The 19,763-nt window shown below is 25.6% G+C and overlaps 1 protein-coding gene across 1 annotated transcript; it reads right to left on the bottom strand.

Moving 5' to 3' along the window:
- Positions 1 to 4,335: 4,335 nt before the first annotated feature.
- LOC112600889 (prolyl 4-hydroxylase subunit alpha-1) lies at positions 4,336 to 19,470 on the bottom strand (the record flags this gene model as incomplete). Its single annotated transcript, XM_025348216.1, has 10 exons — positions 4,336 to 4,573; positions 4,639 to 4,804; positions 4,882 to 4,947; positions 5,036 to 5,260; positions 5,316 to 5,710; positions 5,776 to 5,940; positions 6,018 to 6,188; positions 6,282 to 6,433; positions 6,526 to 6,703; positions 19,251 to 19,470. Coding segments are annotated over 10 exons (1,827 nt in total), but the record flags the coding sequence as incomplete, so codon positions are not given.
- Positions 19,471 to 19,763: the final 293 nt, after the last annotated feature.

Here is a 19,763-nt window from a genome sequence, read left to right as displayed (position 1 = left end):
ATTTTTTACTGTTATTAATTTAGAAAAAACCTGTTCACAGAAACGACTTGTTACTGGTATTACACTGAATAATTTCAGTACAATGAATAATAATTATTTGCTACTATATAATTAGCAATGAATGTATTGATTTAGTGGTTGAAATTGTATTATGCTTCTAAAAAGATTATGGTCGAACCAGAGCTCAACCGCCCACCCCATGTGCACACCTATGATGGTCATTCAATGGAAATAAATTAATACAGTTAACTCAAGTTTTCACCAGATTCTCATCAAACATTTGCAAACCTGTCTATACTCCATACCATGTGACTTGTGACGACCTAGTTGTTACAATTGTATTTTTATCAATATTAAAGTAAGAAAGCATTATGTAAGATATCAAAATACCTTAAATGTGTTATTATAAGTGTCAAAATCTCAATATTATATATTTTAAACATAATAATTTTTAGTATTCATAATAATTCATAACACAGCAGTTATGAAAAATGTATTATAATATTTATACTTTGAATAGATTGATTCAGTAAATTATTGTAGTTTATGTACAGACTACAGACATTGGACATTGCCTATTCCTTTTTATAATTGTATAAGTAATAACTTTTAATTTCTTGTAAATTATAATTTAATTATCTTAAATCTTAATGGAAATGGATTGAGAGTGTGAAATAGTCAATAGATTCATTTTTATGTATAATATATAATATAAGTTATTTTAGAAATACATCTATAAGAATTTTTTTTAAACTAAACTCAATTTCTCAAAAAGTCAAAATCTTTCAAGATTGCTTTACCTCTTCTAAGTTCTGACATATTTAATATATCTATTTTTAATTATTTTACTAGAAAACAGTAAAAAATATATATATATAACTGTTGTAGTTATTTATATTATATACACGGTGTAAATCTATCATAGTAGGTATCTATATACATTAAACATTAAATTATACTATCGAAAACAGTTTAACATTATTTAGCATCTATTAACATCACTACAGTCTACATTCATTTTATACTTCAGTTCATTTTCTATTAGATTGTATAGATACCATAGTACGTATTGTAATCCAACAGTACAAAACATTTTTTTTTTTTTTTTGAACATATTCAGTATTGATAGGTTTATGGTTTATTGAAGTACATAAAGTACCTACGTATTTACAGTGATCAAATTTTACTCATCGCTCATTAATCATTTGGTAATCGGTTTCCATTAATAAATATATAGTCTAAACTAAATATGCAAGGTTAAAACACTTGGGTAATCTAATGTAGGTAAACATCAATAAAAGAGATGAATTGACTTTCAGAATTCAAACTTAAATATCTATTGTTATCTTCATGTATAGGTATCGATTATGTAAATATTTATATCACCTGTAAAAACCGTCGTTATCACATTTCTTAATTTATTAGAATCATAAATTACTTTTAGCAAAGAATTCATAAAGTTATCACTATCAGATACGGGTAACCTAAATATTATATAGGTATATATATTGTATATTAGAGCGGTCCTAAAATTTGAAGTTCAAAAATTTTTTCATCTCATCGCCCAAAACAGTGTTTATATATACAAAAATTAACCATAAAAAATATGGGATCGATCGGCTAGAGTTAACCCGTGCCTATTTGAACTTTCAAATTTTTTCAAAATTTTTGTTCTTATGTTGTAAATAATGTAAATCGTTGGTCAAATTGAAATTTACTATGAATACTAAATTAAATTAAACTACATTTACAACAATAATTTTCGTTCTATTATTGTTTTAATATCTTCTACTGTTGGTGAGATATATTAAGTATTAACCTTAGTGTTTAAAAAGCCGTCTGTACGACTTTTTTCAATATTACCTATAACGTATATTACAATTTGTATTCTTTATTTATTTATAACTATATCTAATTTTTTTCATATCTTCAAGAGTTATTTTTATAAATCAAAGCAACTTATATGGGTATTATTTGGTATTTAAGACTTATGAGTTTAAGTGGTCGGAGTGGTCCGTAGAATTTAGAGTTATGGATTTAATGGTCTGTGAAATCCAAAATATTGACGATCGCTGATATGGTTAACCCATATCATATTATAAATATTATAACAGCGCGAAATCGAGATAATTTATACTGTGTTCGATAGCGCGAACAAGGTCAGTTATTTAATGATATTCACATTGCCTTTCACTGCCGGACTAGGGGGTGCGATAAGTGCTTATGCACCGGGCGCAAAAATCTTTTTATAATCTAAGTAATATTACTAATAGATGAAAATTAACCCTATTAATTTATATTTTTTAACGGTTTCATCAATATAATAATATAATCCTGATCGGCGGTGTCGATTCATTATTTCGACTGGCGATGAGATAACGTTTTGAAATGTATTGTAGGCAATTATGTAAAAATACCTATTCGTGTATGGATATAATTATTATAATTGGTTTTTATTTTTATCCCGAAATAACGACGTCGTTGATCGTCAATAACAATAATATGCCATAAATTATTATGTATACTGCATTATTGTTCTTTAATATAATTATTAATTTAATAACAGAATTTTGACTGGAACAAGTTGTACGATTTTGTTTTGAATCTATCTATGATAAATGATAATGTTCACATCACTCATTGCAGAAATAGGTACAAAATTATTTTTTATTAGCATTTATTTGAAGATAAGTTATTTTTTATGCAATCGAACAAATTTGATTCGTAAATAAATGATACCGGTTTAGTATGATAAGTAGGTACCTATCTATCAATATTTTTTTATTCTACGTATACAGTTTAAATATTATATTACTAATCTATTAAGTTAGAAATGTGCAAAAAATGGTAAATCTAACCAATTTCTCTCCCCTATTCTTAGGTTATCTCTTTATAGGTATAAACATACATGGCAGAGGGGATAAGGGCACTAAAATTAATTTTTGGCACCGGGTACTAATAATGCTAGAAACAACACTACGTCACTGCTGCCTTTAAACATTACCATTTTGTTGTAAATAAAAATTAATAATTTAAATAAATGAAATTTTATTTTTTTACAAGAAAATATATATACGTATTTTTTTCTAATTTTAGGCGTTTTAGCATGATTTAAATAAATTTCAAGCTTAGTATAAAAATAAAAACAAGAGTAATTTACTATTTTATTTTTTTTTATAGTACACACAACACGCATGCAACAATTATGATTGTTCACCACTGTAAAATATAATCGGTAAACATTAATGTCTCGTTACAATAATATATACGTGTATTAAAGGTGTTATTGAATTGGTAGGTATATCTTATTAATTCTATAAGCATGCGACCGTGAATTTTCTTTTGAGTCTTGGACCTTGGTTGTGCTAAATATTATAACGCAGTAGAGCTTTATTTTTGAATTGTGTCACTTCCCGAACAACACCTTTTGAATTTTAAGAACTTTCGAATACTGCGATACAGAAAGTATTACTTATTCTTTTTTTTTTTACTGTTGTTTGAATGTTTTAGATATTCTTTCAGAACATGGTTTCAAATCTTATATAAACATATAGACCAGAACACATATTGGTCATAATACTCATAACTCATAAACATTCATGTAAAGATCATAAATTTGTTAAAGAACCTAATAATCAATAACTTATTATAGAAGCTGGGGTCATTTAAATTAGTATAACTGACCATTTTTCAACTATTCTCGCTGTTGAACAAGATAATAATAATAAAATAATAGAACATCATTTTTTCTAAATAACTAATTGTATATGTAGAATTATTAGATCATATCAAAAATATTTGCTGGGTTGAGATCTATACAATTTTTGATGTTGACGTAGTAAATATCTTTCAAAATAAAATAAATAATGTAATTAATGCTTTAATTACATACAAAAAAATTAAACACTAAAAGTAAACTACTTAATGTTTTTTTAATATTTTTTATAAGTGATAGTTGAGTAAAAAATGTATCAAGTACCTATGTCTTATAACATAATGGTCATAATGTATATACTATATGTATAGTGTATGTTAACATGGTTTGGATAAACCATGTACAGGGAGTACAGTCAAGTCGGATATTCATTAGCTTGTCATTGGTACACAAACACCGAAGATGATTTGTTAATTTCCCACTCAATTTGAGAACCACTACATTTTACTGACTTCATGATGTTGTTCATTACACATTTACACAACAGAGGGGTTACTTAATTCCTCCTTTTTTAGTAATTAAAATTCTGCAATGAGTAGTAATGAATTGATAAATAATATTTATGTATCAAAAATATTTATTTCGACTACTTACTTAAAAATATTATAAGATCAATGATAGTTAGGTAAAAAAGAAACATTTATCACAATATTTAAAAAGGTATTGTAGATACAATATAGTACAAAAGTTGAATATTGATCGTTGTTAAATAAGATGACAAATCATTTAAAAAACCAAATTAATTGATAAAAATTAAATATTTCCAAAATTATCTGCTTATTGTTTCTTGTATATCCTCTTTAGGATCACATAGTCTTCTAAACTCTTGCCCCACTTCATGTAACCATTTATTACACACTAGGAAAAAAAATAAAATATAATCATCAATACAAAATGCATTTAAATTGTTTTAAATAAAATACCCCATTTTGAGCCTTGAAGTACAGGACATGCAGCGTGTCTAGTTCTAAGATCCCCATTTCCGCTTGGATACAAATTAAACCATACAGCAGCTGTTCCTTTCACAGGTTGTAGTGCTACGCCTAGCCAAGGAAATACAGTAGCACCTCCTTGAGCTACATCACTCATCTATAATTAAATGGTAATTAAATTAACATTCATATAAATATATATTTATATTATAGTTCTTAATGTAAATTCCTTACATAAAATAAAACAGTAGCAATTCTATTTCCGGTTCCTAAGGACTTGAATGCATTGGTCTCTTCAGACTAAATAAATAAAATGTATTTTTATTTATAATTGAAACTACATATCATTATAAATTAATAATTAATAATAATCATTGTAGGTACATACTCTAGCAAAATCATAATGCGGATCATAATGTCCGCCAACTCCATAGTTAACCACTTGAAGTTCCTCAGCTGTCTCTGTTGTAAGACCTGTCATCACTTCAACTCTTTTGGCAACATTTTCTACTACAACATCTTCGTGTTCTTTTAACCAAGCCGATTTGCTTATTCGATAATCAGCGAATTCTAATTCACCGGTTTTATAATTTTGAACAGTAGCTCGTTTAAGCTATAATATAAATTTAAATTAATACTTTAAATTTAAAGTAAAAAAAAAAACTTACTCGGGGCTGGGCCATACGTTTAATAACTTCTATTTCATTGTCATACAGAACATCTCGATAAAGAATTATTCGAGGACTGAGATAAGCTTCTTCTTCTTTGAGTGGAGCGATTAATAAACGAGGATTCCTATTATTATTTGTGTAACGACATCGAAGTTGAGAACTAATTTGGACTGACATTAAGTTTTCATTTCTACACAGCATATGATAACGTTCTCGTTCTTCAGGATCTAACGTTGAAGAAACAGCTTTTTGAGATTGATCACTTTTATCGATTTCAGTTGTTCCATTTTTTATTGCAGCTTCGTAATATGCTAGATTGCCCAATGCACGTTCGTGATTTGGAAGTATTGATAATAATTCAATAGTTAAATCTAATGCTTTTTTCAAATTTCCTGCAATAAATTAAATAATTAAAATTGTATACACATATATTACAATAAAATAATTTATTATTTACCTTGCATAAAACTAGAATATGCAAGATACTCCAAGATTTCCCAACGAACTGTTACATTAGATCTCTCTTGTTCGTGCCTTGTTAAAGCTTCATTCATCCATAATTCTGTATGATAAAAATCATAGCTATTATACGACTGGCGGCCGAGTTCAAAACAGTCACCAGCTAAAAAAAAACATTGATGAATGTTATTTAAATATATACTTATAAATTTTATTTGAGAGATCTAGTAGATAATTTACCTGATAATTGAGTGCTGTATTGAATGCCGTTCAATTCTCCCCTAGCAACCGATGCCGTGTCGAGTTTATACGTGTCTTGTAATCTAATAAGTGCAGTTGCCGCACCGGTTAAATCTTCATCTGTAGGGAACTTAAGGAGTTCACGATATTGAGTCAGATTTTTCATAGCAGCTAAAAGTGTACAGTTTAAAAAATATAAAATTGTATATTTTTAATGTTTACACTTTATAATCATATATTCTTAGTATATACTCATGAACTTACTTTCATAGTATGGATCTTGCATCAATTTTTCTGTTTTATGCCAGTCGCTAGTTAATCGTTTTACTAATAAATAATCATTGATCGGATTTGATAAATAATTAGTTACGTCTCTGGCTGCAATTGAATGTTCTTTTTCGTAATCCACAGCATGTCTAGGAACAAGAAATTATTAAGAAAAATTATTTGTAATTAATTTTACTTTTGAAATTTCACTATCGACTTAATTAAGGATAATTTTCAATACTTTTTTAATACTGCTATTCTATGTTCTTGATCGGAAATGTATTGGTGCAGCGTTTTTAAAAGAACAGATTCGGTATCCAACAACTCTTCCAATTCGGAGAGTGCTGTGTACACTTCGCCTTGTAGAGGTGTACATAGAGCCAAACATAATGGCAATGCCACCCATATAGGGGGCATTCCTAAAAAAAATAAAATAACATTTTAACAACACACATTTATTGGAATTTAACTAAACAGTTTAAATAATTTAAATGTAAAAATATAATCTATCAAAAAAAAAAAAAAAAATAAATAAATAAAAAAAATAAAAAAAATTGTTCTAGAACTAATACAATGAATACGCTGTAATTGGTAAACGTCATAAGTACGTATAGTCGTATATAGGTTGGATAACCGAATCCAATATCAGTGAGGATCCAAAGGTGTCTGTTGACGCGTGTATTATATATCATTTATGTAATTATTATTATTATTATTATTATTACGTTTATCTGTATTGTTATATTATCTTATTCTCGCCGATATTTGTTTGATAGACCTTCAATTATTATATTACTTATTTTAGTGTGTGTTGAACCGTGTACCCATGTGCATATACGTGTCATCGTGTCCGTCTCCGCAAAATAAATAAATTATTAAGCTATATAAAAAAGGTGTCAGCTTAATATATTAATAAAAAACTTATACAGCCCACTAAAACCGACGGCAACAGTGTCCCTAGAGCTTAAAATATAAATTATAATATAATTTTTTTTATGCGTTAAATAATTAAATGAACCGGTTAGAAATTGAATTTGTATCTATATAAAATAACCAAAAATATATTATTAAAAATTTTAATAATTTTATTAAGTATATTATATAAGGAGAAATGTACTTTCAATATTTGGTCGAATTTAGAACTAAAGCCATATAAACAGAATGACTTTTTAACGAACGACAATCACTTTATCATGTTAATGTTTTCGTAAATAACAAACTGTATAATTTTGTATGGGTACTTAATCTTTTTTTAGTGAAAATAATTTATCAAATTTCATTAACTTATTTAAATAATTAAATGTATACTTTAAAATTAGGAATATATTATTGTTTATTGATTATACAATTACAATGAAGTTTTTTGCTTTTGCATTTTTTTTTTTTTTTTTTTTTTTTTTTTTTCCAATTTTAAAAAAAAATCTGTGAATTAATATAATAATTATTGTGATAATATACAAGTTATAATATGAATAGTGATACCTGACTATCACATTCTCATACTAAGATTATAATATTTATAATGGTCATTCGTCATCATATTCACAAATATCAACTGATTGGATATGTAATGTTATTATAAATAAAATAAAATTGTTCATGTAAAAATAATTGATAATGATTATTAAGATAAAAATAAACCGGTCATTTGGGAGAGTTATCTATAAATTATGGCTAAATGTTTTAAACCATAGGTACTTTATATTTCATGTTATAATATGATATAATTATGGGAACCATTTAAATATACGGAAACTAGTGAATCGGTCAGTTAAATTCATCATCACAGTCATTAATTCTATTTCTATTGTTAATTGAATTAAAAAAAATAAAAAATAAATGTATAACACTTATTAAAAATAGGGGCAATGGTTGAAAGGATGTAGTATTACTTCCTAGTTCCTATAGATAAAACACATGTGTAGAGAGTGAAAGATAAACGTTTTACATAACATCAGCATTATATTAAAATTAACATTTTGTAGACGAACACGTAAAAATAATTAATATATATATACTCGCAAAGATAAGAAAAAAACATATACATAAATTGTTTAATCTTATCTCGTGAATATTTATTACTGATATATGAAGATAAATATTGTTATAACATCCGATGATTATAATAAAAAATAATTAATATTTCTAGATACAATAAATAGTTATTAATATTAGTTATTTTACTTTCTAAACAAATGTTTATTGATAGCCTATGTATAATCGTATAGACGAGTAGTGAACACATGTACATTTAAATAAATAGTAAATACTAATAATATATTAAACAATATATTATATAGTATAGGTATACCAACACCGTGCAGCAATTCATAATTGCGGACCGCATGTAGCCGATCGAGTACAGATATAGACATAGTTAATAGATTTATGTAAATACTAATACAATAATACATAATAATTATTTCTTCCAAAGTATGGAAATCAATATTTCCCTTAAACTTATTTCAACTAATTAACTACTGCCTACCCAATATCTCATATTATAAAACGTGAATTTGATATTAAAAGCAATAGTTAATTTTAAATTAAATAAAAATTCAATTTTCAAACTTTAACTATAAAGAAAATTAGATTGAATTAAATATAATAACTATCTACTTTTAAATAATATTTTAAAATCTTGCTATGTAATGGAAACGTCATTAAATAAAAAATGAACAGGAGCAACGTTAGAGCTAAAGTGCAGCTTATCTTAATTAACGTCCATAAATCAAAAGAACAAGTCCATAAACAATAATGTTAAAAGTTATAACGCATAGCTGTATAGGTACATTATAATAACTATGATATCAATAAAGGTAGATTTTAAATTTCTCCGTATTTTCACAGCCTCCGGATATATTTGAACTCCTTCTGGATGGATTAACTACATATTATACAAGCCGTGAAAAAGATAAAAAATTTCTTTGAATGTTCCGGTTGACAAAAAAATTTGAATTAATTATGGGTACTATTTAAATTTACATTTTAAGTAATTTATTTTAAAAATGAAATACTATCGTAGAACAATAACTTTATAAAAAATAATACTAAACCATTATTACTTATTCACGAACCACTATAAGGATAGGTAATAATAATATCACGTTGAGAACTTGTTAGCATACGCCATACCACATTGTTATTAACCTAACCTCATGCAATACCTGGATGACCTTACATTGCGATCGTGACATCTTGTGCCTGTGGCTATAATAGAGATTATATTTTCACTTTTTACACGTTAGTAAACTATTACTTATATTATTCACTGAATTAATTCAGTAAACGATAATTAAGAAAGATGATAGTACAAAAAAAGTTAGTTTATTCTTAAAAAAATCAATATCCAAAGGAAAAAAAAAAGTAAATAAATACAAAACTTCTATCCCTAAACTACCAGTAGATTTATATATTACAACTTTATAAGTTAAAATATATTTTTGTATAATATTAATATACGAGAAGATAAATCATATTCAATTATTTGTTCGCTGGATATATTTTATTGTCCTCACAACTTTTTTTTTTTTTCATTAGAAAGAATTAGAAATACTTATGTCTTCAGTTGATAACTTCAACAAAATTATTTTATGATAAAAATATTAAGTTACACTAATTTTATAACTATATTTTACTGCCTAAATATACTTTCAAAAACATTTGTACTTTTGCACATTACTTATACAATGGCTATAAAATGTACATTTATATTGGAAAATTATAATAGTAATATTATATGTAATTTTGATAATATTTATTAAAGTTGGAATATTAAATGTATATAAATTAATGTTACTGTCATTGATGGAAATCAGTTATTGAAGACATAATATTAATTAATTGTTGTTAACAATGCATAATTTTTTCAGACAATTATTAAATTATATAATTTATTATTATCATTAACAATACTTGACCTTAGCAGACAAAGTTATAAAAATCATTTTAATTATTAAGTTTAGATAGACATATTACTAAATAAATGTTTTTAGGTAATATCAAAATTATTAAGAGCATATCTATGGTAATCAGATAATAATTTTTCAACCTTCAGCTTCTTAACTCCTTGAAGTCTGAAATATTCATCTTGAATTAAAATGTCGTCATTTTACTTTTTTTTTTTTTGTGACATATTTTTCCTTCAAATAATACACTAAATTTTTATAGCTCGTTATATTCATTAATATTTTATAAAAATAATACAATAATATTAAATGTTCATTACATTACATTTAATGCTCACAATTCTATATATTAATATTATTTATGACTATAAAATACGTCAATGTTAAAAAATTACACAATTTTCAACAATGGCTGCCAATGTGAAACTTTATCAACAACAGCTAATCAATATCATAATTTTCTTTATTTTTAAGATAACTGGGTCAGAATTAAGGTGTGAGCACTGAAGATTAAGCCTATTGAACCGCGGGTTTAATGGCACCTTTTATTTTTTAATTCTTTTTTTTTGATTGATCACTTACAACAGTTTATGGTGATAATAGATTAAATTCTATCCTAAGCTAAAGCAGTTCAATTGTCGTATTTTTATTTCATTGAAATTGTTTATATACATGAATACGTCGAACTAAAGCATGGCAGTGGGTATGGTTTTCAGCTTATTATGACGTACGTATTTAAAATAAAATAAATCCTTTGTAATTTTATTTCATTTTTATTGTTTAGTAAAACAATAAAAAATATAGACATTAAATTTACAATATTCCAAGTCTTAATTCATGAATAAAAATAACATATATACCGCAAGGAATAAGCATGAATAAAATTATTATTTCATTATGATTTATTTTTATATCTTATAATTTACTTCATTTTTTTATACTTTTAAATAAACTACAAATATGTAAAATATCTTAATAATTTAAGTCTGCTCGGTAAGCATAATACAAGCATAAATAAATATATCATGATTCATTTTTTATTTTTTTAACTTTTTACTTAAATTGTTTTTCTTTACTTCTAAATAGTATACAAATAGGATAAGCATTTAAATAATTAAATTTTTTAAAAAAATTTAAATAATTTAGGAATATAAGGAATATTATGTGCTATTATTCTGTCTTACATAACATGATGTGTACCTATAATCTATTATTATCTGATATTCTATTTTTTCATTATCATACATTAAATACATTAAATTTAATGTAAGAACTAGTTTATTGTTCATTAATTTACAACATGTGTATTTAATCTACAATCAAATTAACCATAATGAGGATCCACACATTTGAGAACCAATGAGTTCAGAAAATTTAATATTTATATACGCCAAAGAATCCATCTGCTAAAGGTCCCACCCATGTCAATTAACATAATATACAGTACTGTTCTGGCCAATTGCCACTGGTTAAAAAAATAATCACTGGCAGTTGACGACATGTACATACTATTTACTATTATCACATTGTGAATATATTTTGTACTTAAACTTTGTTATATTATCATTCGTACAGAGTGTTTTAAAAATCTAGTGTTTCACACGTCAAACAAAATCGATTAAAAAAAAAAAGTAAAATTTGTTATGTATAAATATTAATGTTTATGCATTCTATATTTGTGTTTATTTGGTAAGTTAGTTAACTGAAGTTTTAAAATAATTTCCATAAAATTCTTAAATATATAAAAAACGTAAACGTAAAATTTAAAGTTTGATAAAATATTAATTATGTATTATATACATTTCACCACTTCTAACATTCATTCAAAGATAGTATTCATAATTTTAAGTTTAATAATAGGTCAATTATACTTAAATATTAAATTTTAATGTATAGGTAATGCATGAGTCGGAGAGAGAAAAAACGAATAGTGCACTATCATTATCTTAAGTCTTGTAAAAGCAATATTTTATATCTTAGTTTTTTAAAAGATTTATTTTTAAGAAAGTGTAGGCAGGTACATTATTTATTTATTCTAGGATAGGTATAATAATTTTTTTTCTAAATCTTATATTGATTATATTAAAACTTATCTACATTAATAGTTAATAGTTAAGTATATGTAAATACAACATGTGCGTACAAGTTATACCATAAGCCTATCACATTCATATTAAGTAACTCCGAATTGGCATTTATAAAATATTATACACAAGTTGACCATGAAAAAACATCATCTTGTATGAGTTACATAGGGAAAACCGGTACGTCACGCAGTGAACTGGAATGTGTACTTTTTACTCGTGAGTTCATAACCCCTGAAATTTGAAAGTATGTGACTTCATCCCTCAGACAATTAAATAATACTATATTAATTAGCAGAAAACACAGTGACTATATATTCATTATCTTAAAATGTTACTTATCAACAAATAGGTAGGTACTAACTATAAGTAACTAATCATATTATTATTACAGACAAATAATTGTTAAATCGTAATAAAATAGGTACATATTAAAATGTGTATAATTGATACCTGCAGTTTTAGATAGGTTAGGTTGGGTTAGTATTTTTAAACCTTTATGTATATATCTCATACAATGGTGTAGACGTATCTAAAATATCATTATTTATTACAATACAATTGTAAAAACGAAATTTATTGTGAATCATAATACATAATTATTTCGACAATTCAAACATCATTTTAGAACGAATATAAGTTGCGTGCATCATATTATAATGTATCCATTTATTTGTATTCATATTTTTAGGGTGTCGACTTTTGATATATTGGTATTACAATAATGTAATATATTATTGTATACCTACTGTTACAAGAGAAAGTATATTGTACCACGATAATATATATATATATACATGATAATATGATATATTATGTTGTTATTAATATCAATGATAATATGTAGTTACTCATCCGAAGTCAGCATTTTTTCGTGTTTACTATTCGACACAATGGATATGAATTTAAAAATGAGCAAAACAATACAGAACTAACAGAAGCCTTGTCCCACATATAACACTATAAAAGATATATAAGCGCCAAATGAAAGTAATTCCTCTAAACAGCACGGCAATTGAACGGTATTGGAATAATTATACTCTTAAGATGGTACATTAACGAATATTAATGTGATAATGAACCAAAGTACCGCTACTATACAACATTGTGACATGAATACAAAATTATCGATTTCAATTTAATGAAGATCAAATCGAATTAATTTAAATGCCGATCAGCATTAATAAAACTCACCAATCATCAAGACTGCCACAGTACCATCAATTCAATCTTGAATGCATACCATGGTAAAATAAATATGATTTTGTTGCAATAAAAACTTTTTTATTTTACGTATCGTTGAATACGATTTTTAATACATTTTCAAATACATATCAACACAAATAATTCCTAAAAATAAATTCGGGATAAAATATTTTCATTCAATATACAATATACATATATTTTGGAATTATGCAATTAATTTTTTTACGGGAACGAGAAGAGCAAAACGTCCTATTACGATCCCGTGCGATGTGAAATTCGCGACACACGATAACCGTGTTAGCAACCAAATGCCTTTCTATAATTATAATAAAAAACCTATCATTTTTCAGAATATTCTCTTTAGTTATCTAAGATACGGTGGTTGGTGATCACGATTCTTTTGAAAACTTATTTTTAATGTTTAGTTTTCCTGATTATATACAGTTTAACCTATCGTTCAGCACGTTTTTCAAATTTCCAACATACTTTCATTACTTTATAAATTTAAAAACAATATGTTTTTTGCAACATTAACGTCACTACTTGAGGATAAATAATATTATACAAAATAAAATAAGTAAGAATTTATTATTTTCGAAACAAGCTATAACTTACAAAATTATGTTTTGCTTCATGATTAATTAAAACTCAGATTACCTATACCTATTTTATTATATTTTGATATATTTGTCCATATCAACTTATAACTATTACTGTTAGTTTTTAAGAACCATTTTTTTTTTCGTCATTCAGTGGTAAATGAGGAAGTTTCTTATAATTTGCCTAAAAAAACATGCGGTAATCGTTGAAATACTATATTCATTTTAAAAATAACAGAAAACAGACTAAAAATCTTGTGATACTGTATTATGACAATATTGTATAATATATTAATCATTACTTCAAAATTTTAAATATTTTTACAATTCTATACTTGAAAATTTTTTAAGTATAATTAACCAATAAATAATTTGTAATATATATATTTACTTATTTATTCCTATGTATTTTTAATCTTCTTTATGACTGGAGAGTCAAACGGAGAATAGTTATTTAATTAATGAATTAATATAAGAATTTAAATTTGTATGAAAATTAGATTTTAGATCTTTATGAAGATTTTTTGTGTTAAAGTTCCAAGAAGAGAGGGTGTTATTTATTATAAGTAGATAGATCGAAACTCTTAAAGCATTTTAGTAAGATTGTAAGAGATAATTTTCAGAACCTCATAGCTAAATTCATACGTCCATATGACTCATATTATTGACTAATATAATAGTAAGTTTATTGGATAAAGAGTTGACTGTTTTTATATGTTTGTCCCAGGTTAAGCATTTATCCAGAGTTATAGACCAAGATATTTAATTTTTCGTTGTAATTATTTGATTATTAAACTTACATGTACCTAATGAATTAAGATTTCTTATAGTAAAAACTAAAAAGGTTACATTATGGATAGATATTGATTCGTTTATTTTGACTATTTTGCACCTGTTATTCCAAAAGCTAATCATACTTCAATAATTTTAGATCATTAACCGGCTGTTATGGGAATTTTGTAATATTTCAAATATTAATATTTGTGATTTAAAGACTTTTTAAATTTCGAGAAATGATTACGAAACTATAATAATAACATAGTGTTTCATTGCAGTAAATTTTATTTCTTTTAAAGATATTTCAGGCAATTTATAATTTTTTTTATATTCGCTATTAATCAAATTATATTAACTGGTTTCTTAAGTATATGATCATTATACCTATTACAATGATATGTTCCAGTTTTATACGTCGATTAATCTGAAATAATAGTTGGTTAGAACTGTTAGGGTATATGACTAATGAGATAAATGAGTATCATTGTACATTTGTACAGGTGCATTATGTACCTATTGTGTGTTTGTGGTTTGGGTATTTATTTTAAAATTTAATTTACAAAATGGTATTGTAGTCTATATGGACCTAATCATATTTTATCTTCTTGGAATGCCACTACAGATCATACAATTTAATAATATGATGTATGTTTATTTTACATAAAAACAGATTATGTTTTAAACTTCTAAATAATCTATAAACAAAATAATGTAGGTATAAATAAATTGTCATTATATTATAATGTATTTCACTTAATTAAATAATCTCTCAATTAAAATATATGAACACAAGAAGGTATATTCAAAAGAATCGAGTAAATTTAGATAAATTGTATTAATTTAGCATATTTTTTTGTGGAGATAATGTTTAGTAGACTATATAACTATAAAATTATATATTGCTAAATACGAATCTCGTATTTATAAGTTGTAGGATCGATCTTTATTTAACACAGCAATAAAATTATATTGCAGTCTGCAGAGTGGACGTGTCACATTATTTAAACAGATTAAACAGTCAAATTCTAATTCAAGCTACATCGTACCGCATAAACCCCGTGTTTAAATTTGTCTATGAACATTGAACATATGGGGAGAGAAGTGTAGTTCATACAATAACACTGCACAGTGTCATGTCGCGTCGTTTAACAAAGTTACAATAATTTATTTAATTATTTAGAACTGAAAGGATGCTATTAAGTATTTGTTTGTTAGTAACATAACATATTACTTACCTATTATAGAATTAGATACTATACTTATATAGTCATACACATAGTAAACTGTGCACGTTTTATGGGACTCATCACCATCTAAAGTTGCCGAAAAACAGTTATATTTAGACATTGTAATATGCAAATCCATATATAAATACATGGATGAGATTATGAGAATATTAATAACACTATAATGGAAACACTCCAATAAATGTGGTATTTTATATTTGTTAATAATATATAAGCTTGTTTTTTGTAATGTTTTTAAGAAAATAAGTTTCAACCCTCCTCGATAGCTATTGTCAATTTGCGCCTAAATTTCCCTTAGCCTATTTTTCTCCATTTACCATCACACATTCCACATTCAAACTAATTTAGTTCATTGGAATAAATCACAATTTTATATTAATGACGATGAATAACAGTAGGGCTTGCGCTAATGTGTAGTACAACACAAATTGTATATAGTTCTAAAATAAAATGTGCAGTTCTAAAACGCTAATTGTGCAGTGCCTACTGCTACCTATTTTAGCGTTGTAAAAAATAACTAATTCACTATAATACTATACCAAAAAAAAATTATATTAAAGTTATAATTCATAATAATTAAATTATATTATCATATTAGAATACAACCATAAATCAATGTGGATTATAATAAGTTTTCTATGACATGGATTGATCTATAATAATAATAATAATAAAATGTCTATACAAACTAAGTCCAAATACCTATACTTGTGCAGTTTTAAAATTTTCTTAGCGCAAACCCTGGATAACAGTCAAGAAGTCTGGATATTTTAGTCTGACAATAATTAATCAAAAAACAATTGAAATTCACTAGTAAAGTAACAATCAAATAGAAAAACTTAGATTAGAAAAAAAATGTAAAATCACAACATTTAGAAACAAAAATAAAAATAAGTAATAATTAGATGATGATAGAAGAATTTTAAATAGTTATGGCAATTGTTAAATATTTATATCTATTATTTTTATTTTTATTTTTTGAATTTGACTATTTTTTTTTAAAAAATTTTATAGAACAATAATTTTATTTATTATTTTTGATATAATAGGAATAAAAACTGAATATAATACAGCATCAAAAAATTAAATATACATTTTAATTATGTTTTTAAATTTAAATTTTATGAATCAAATAGTTTAAATTTTTGGACTTTTTGTCAAATTCAAATAATGTATCCGGAGTCCAGACTTTTTCAAATCGAACTTTTCATCTGGAATTCATAAATCTGACTGAAAGTAACTACATAGAATTTAAAGTTATAATAGAAAGTATAGATAAAGTATTAGATTTAAGGCAAAATATATTGAAAATATTTAGTTTAACACGCATTTTTTATAACAATTTATAAATTCTGAGCAAAAAGATGAAATATGAATGTATTAATGCAGCGATTCTTAACCTTTTGTAGAGCACGAACCCTTGTTCAAAGATTTTTAGAAATCTTGGACCTCTTTACCAATTTTTTTTTGAACACCTTTCTTTTACAACACGTTACGTATTATATTATATGTTAAGACTGCCACGGTCCCCCATGGTGCCGCGGACCACAAGTTAAGAACCGCTGTATAAATGTATTGATTTTACATTGATGTGGTTTTTTTTTTAATGGGTATGTATGTTGTGTATACGATTGATAAGTAAGTTTTTAACTTTAAGAGTAGTTTCGGATAGCAAAACGGACCTAATTTCTAAATTTTTCTCAAAAAAAAATTTTAAAAAAATACTAACTCGAAAATAAATAACCATAGATACTTGAAAATTTAAATTTAACCAAATATTTTATGAGACCATTTTTTATACATGATATAATTTTTTTTAATTTTGATTATTTTTAAACTAAATAGTTGAAATTTTTAATTTTTAGTTTTTTTTTACAAATTATCACAACATTTTTTTCACCTTGATAATAAGCAAGACAATTTAATATAAAGTTTTTCATAAGTAGTTCATATTGAAACCAAAAAATATACAAGCATACTGTTTTTTATAAACATTTTAAGTTCATGTTTGCAAAAAATTACATAATTAAATTGTAAATAATAATAATATTTCGTTAAAGGTCAATAATATTATTTGTGAAGACATAAAACGTTTAGGGATATTTTGATATTTATTATAATTTATACGACATACACACTGTAGTATTTTCAAATGTAATAATAGAATACACTAAAGTCAATGCTAATAGTAAAAAATTACTTTACCCAATAACAATATAAAAAAATTTAATATGAAATATACTTAGTGATATTGACTATAAGAAGTATAAGATCATTGCCATTCAGAATCGTTTTTCGTAAACAATGATAGATTACCAAATTCAAATTTACATAATATCCATTGAGTGAGGACTCAATATCTAGTGAACAGAGTACAATCGAGCGGCACCCATTTGCCCACCTTTATTTATCAAAAAATGTTACTATAGCATTTTTTTAAATAAAATGCTTTAATATTTTCAATAATTAAGAGATAAACAGAAAATAGACAATTACTTATAATTTTAAAATTTTAAATACGTATAACAAAAAATAATATTAAATTCTTAAAACAGTATCTATACATTTATAAAATAATTTGGATAAAAAATTTTAGTGTTTTTAAATTAAATTAAATATTCTCATTAATAATAAACTATAGAAGGAATCACTGAATGTATATTTTGATAACATAAACAGTACACATACAACTTTATTGGCAGTATGAATATATGTAAATTAATATTAAATTTATTTGTGTACTAAATAAAATAAAATAAATTTTATTTAAATATAAAAAAAACCAAATAATATTTTACTACGCAGGTAAACAACGTAACAATTTTTTTTTACAGCGTAAATTTTTTTTCAATATCGCATTTTACAGCGCATTTTAATATGAAAAATAGTATAGGTACCTATTTTAAAGTATATATCCTGGCACGCGAGAAACATATGAGTAAAAAACATTATAATTGGTGGCTCTGAACTTTCGTAAAAAGTATAATATGCTCTGGGAAATGCACCGTAGTATATCGTACAACTGTACCTATCAGCCCATAGAAATGATCTTAACAGAACTTAAATGGAGTCAGTCGCAGGCGTTTTACTAGGAGAGCAATCGGCTCGACCATACACGAGTGCGATTTATTTTAAGCGTGCTTACCGCAAAGACGTGACGTTGAACTTTCAGACAGCGGAAATATGCAGAAAAGCTTCTGGTTACAGCGGAGCGGGTGAGCGTGTGCCGGACGCGATCCAGGACTAAACTGAGTGGCGATGCACTGGACTCTGGAGTCTGTGGCCGGATGTCGAAGGAGGAGAACAACCGAATCGGAAATGATATACGTCGACGGGGGAAATAACGTTAGGAAAAGACCGAGTAATCAACACCAGACTGTGACAACGACTGACCAATTTTACGGTCGTTACTCGTTAGTGGTTATCGCCGAATGTGTATTATTATTATTATTATTTTTTAGGTGAGAACATAATATTGTCGTCGATACCACAAATTATCGATCGATACGGGGAAGAAGATTGATGTTTTCGTAGTCCGGTGATATCCGAGACAAACGCACGAAATAATGCATCAATCATTGTTCGGCTCAATGTTTATCGCAATGATTTGTTATTTTGTTAATATTTCCTACTCGTAAATCAAAAGTGACAATAATAT

The sequence above is a fragment of the Melanaphis sacchari genome, unplaced genomic scaffold (genome assembly GCF_002803265.2).
Source record: "Melanaphis sacchari strain LSU unplaced genomic scaffold, SCAv2.0 Contig73_pilon_pilon, whole genome shotgun sequence".
In the NCBI taxonomy this organism is placed as follows: domain Eukaryota; kingdom Metazoa; phylum Arthropoda; class Insecta; order Hemiptera; family Aphididae; genus Melanaphis; species Melanaphis sacchari.
Note: the sequence above shows the minus strand (reverse complement) of the source record. Positions and strands in the feature narration are given on the sequence as shown.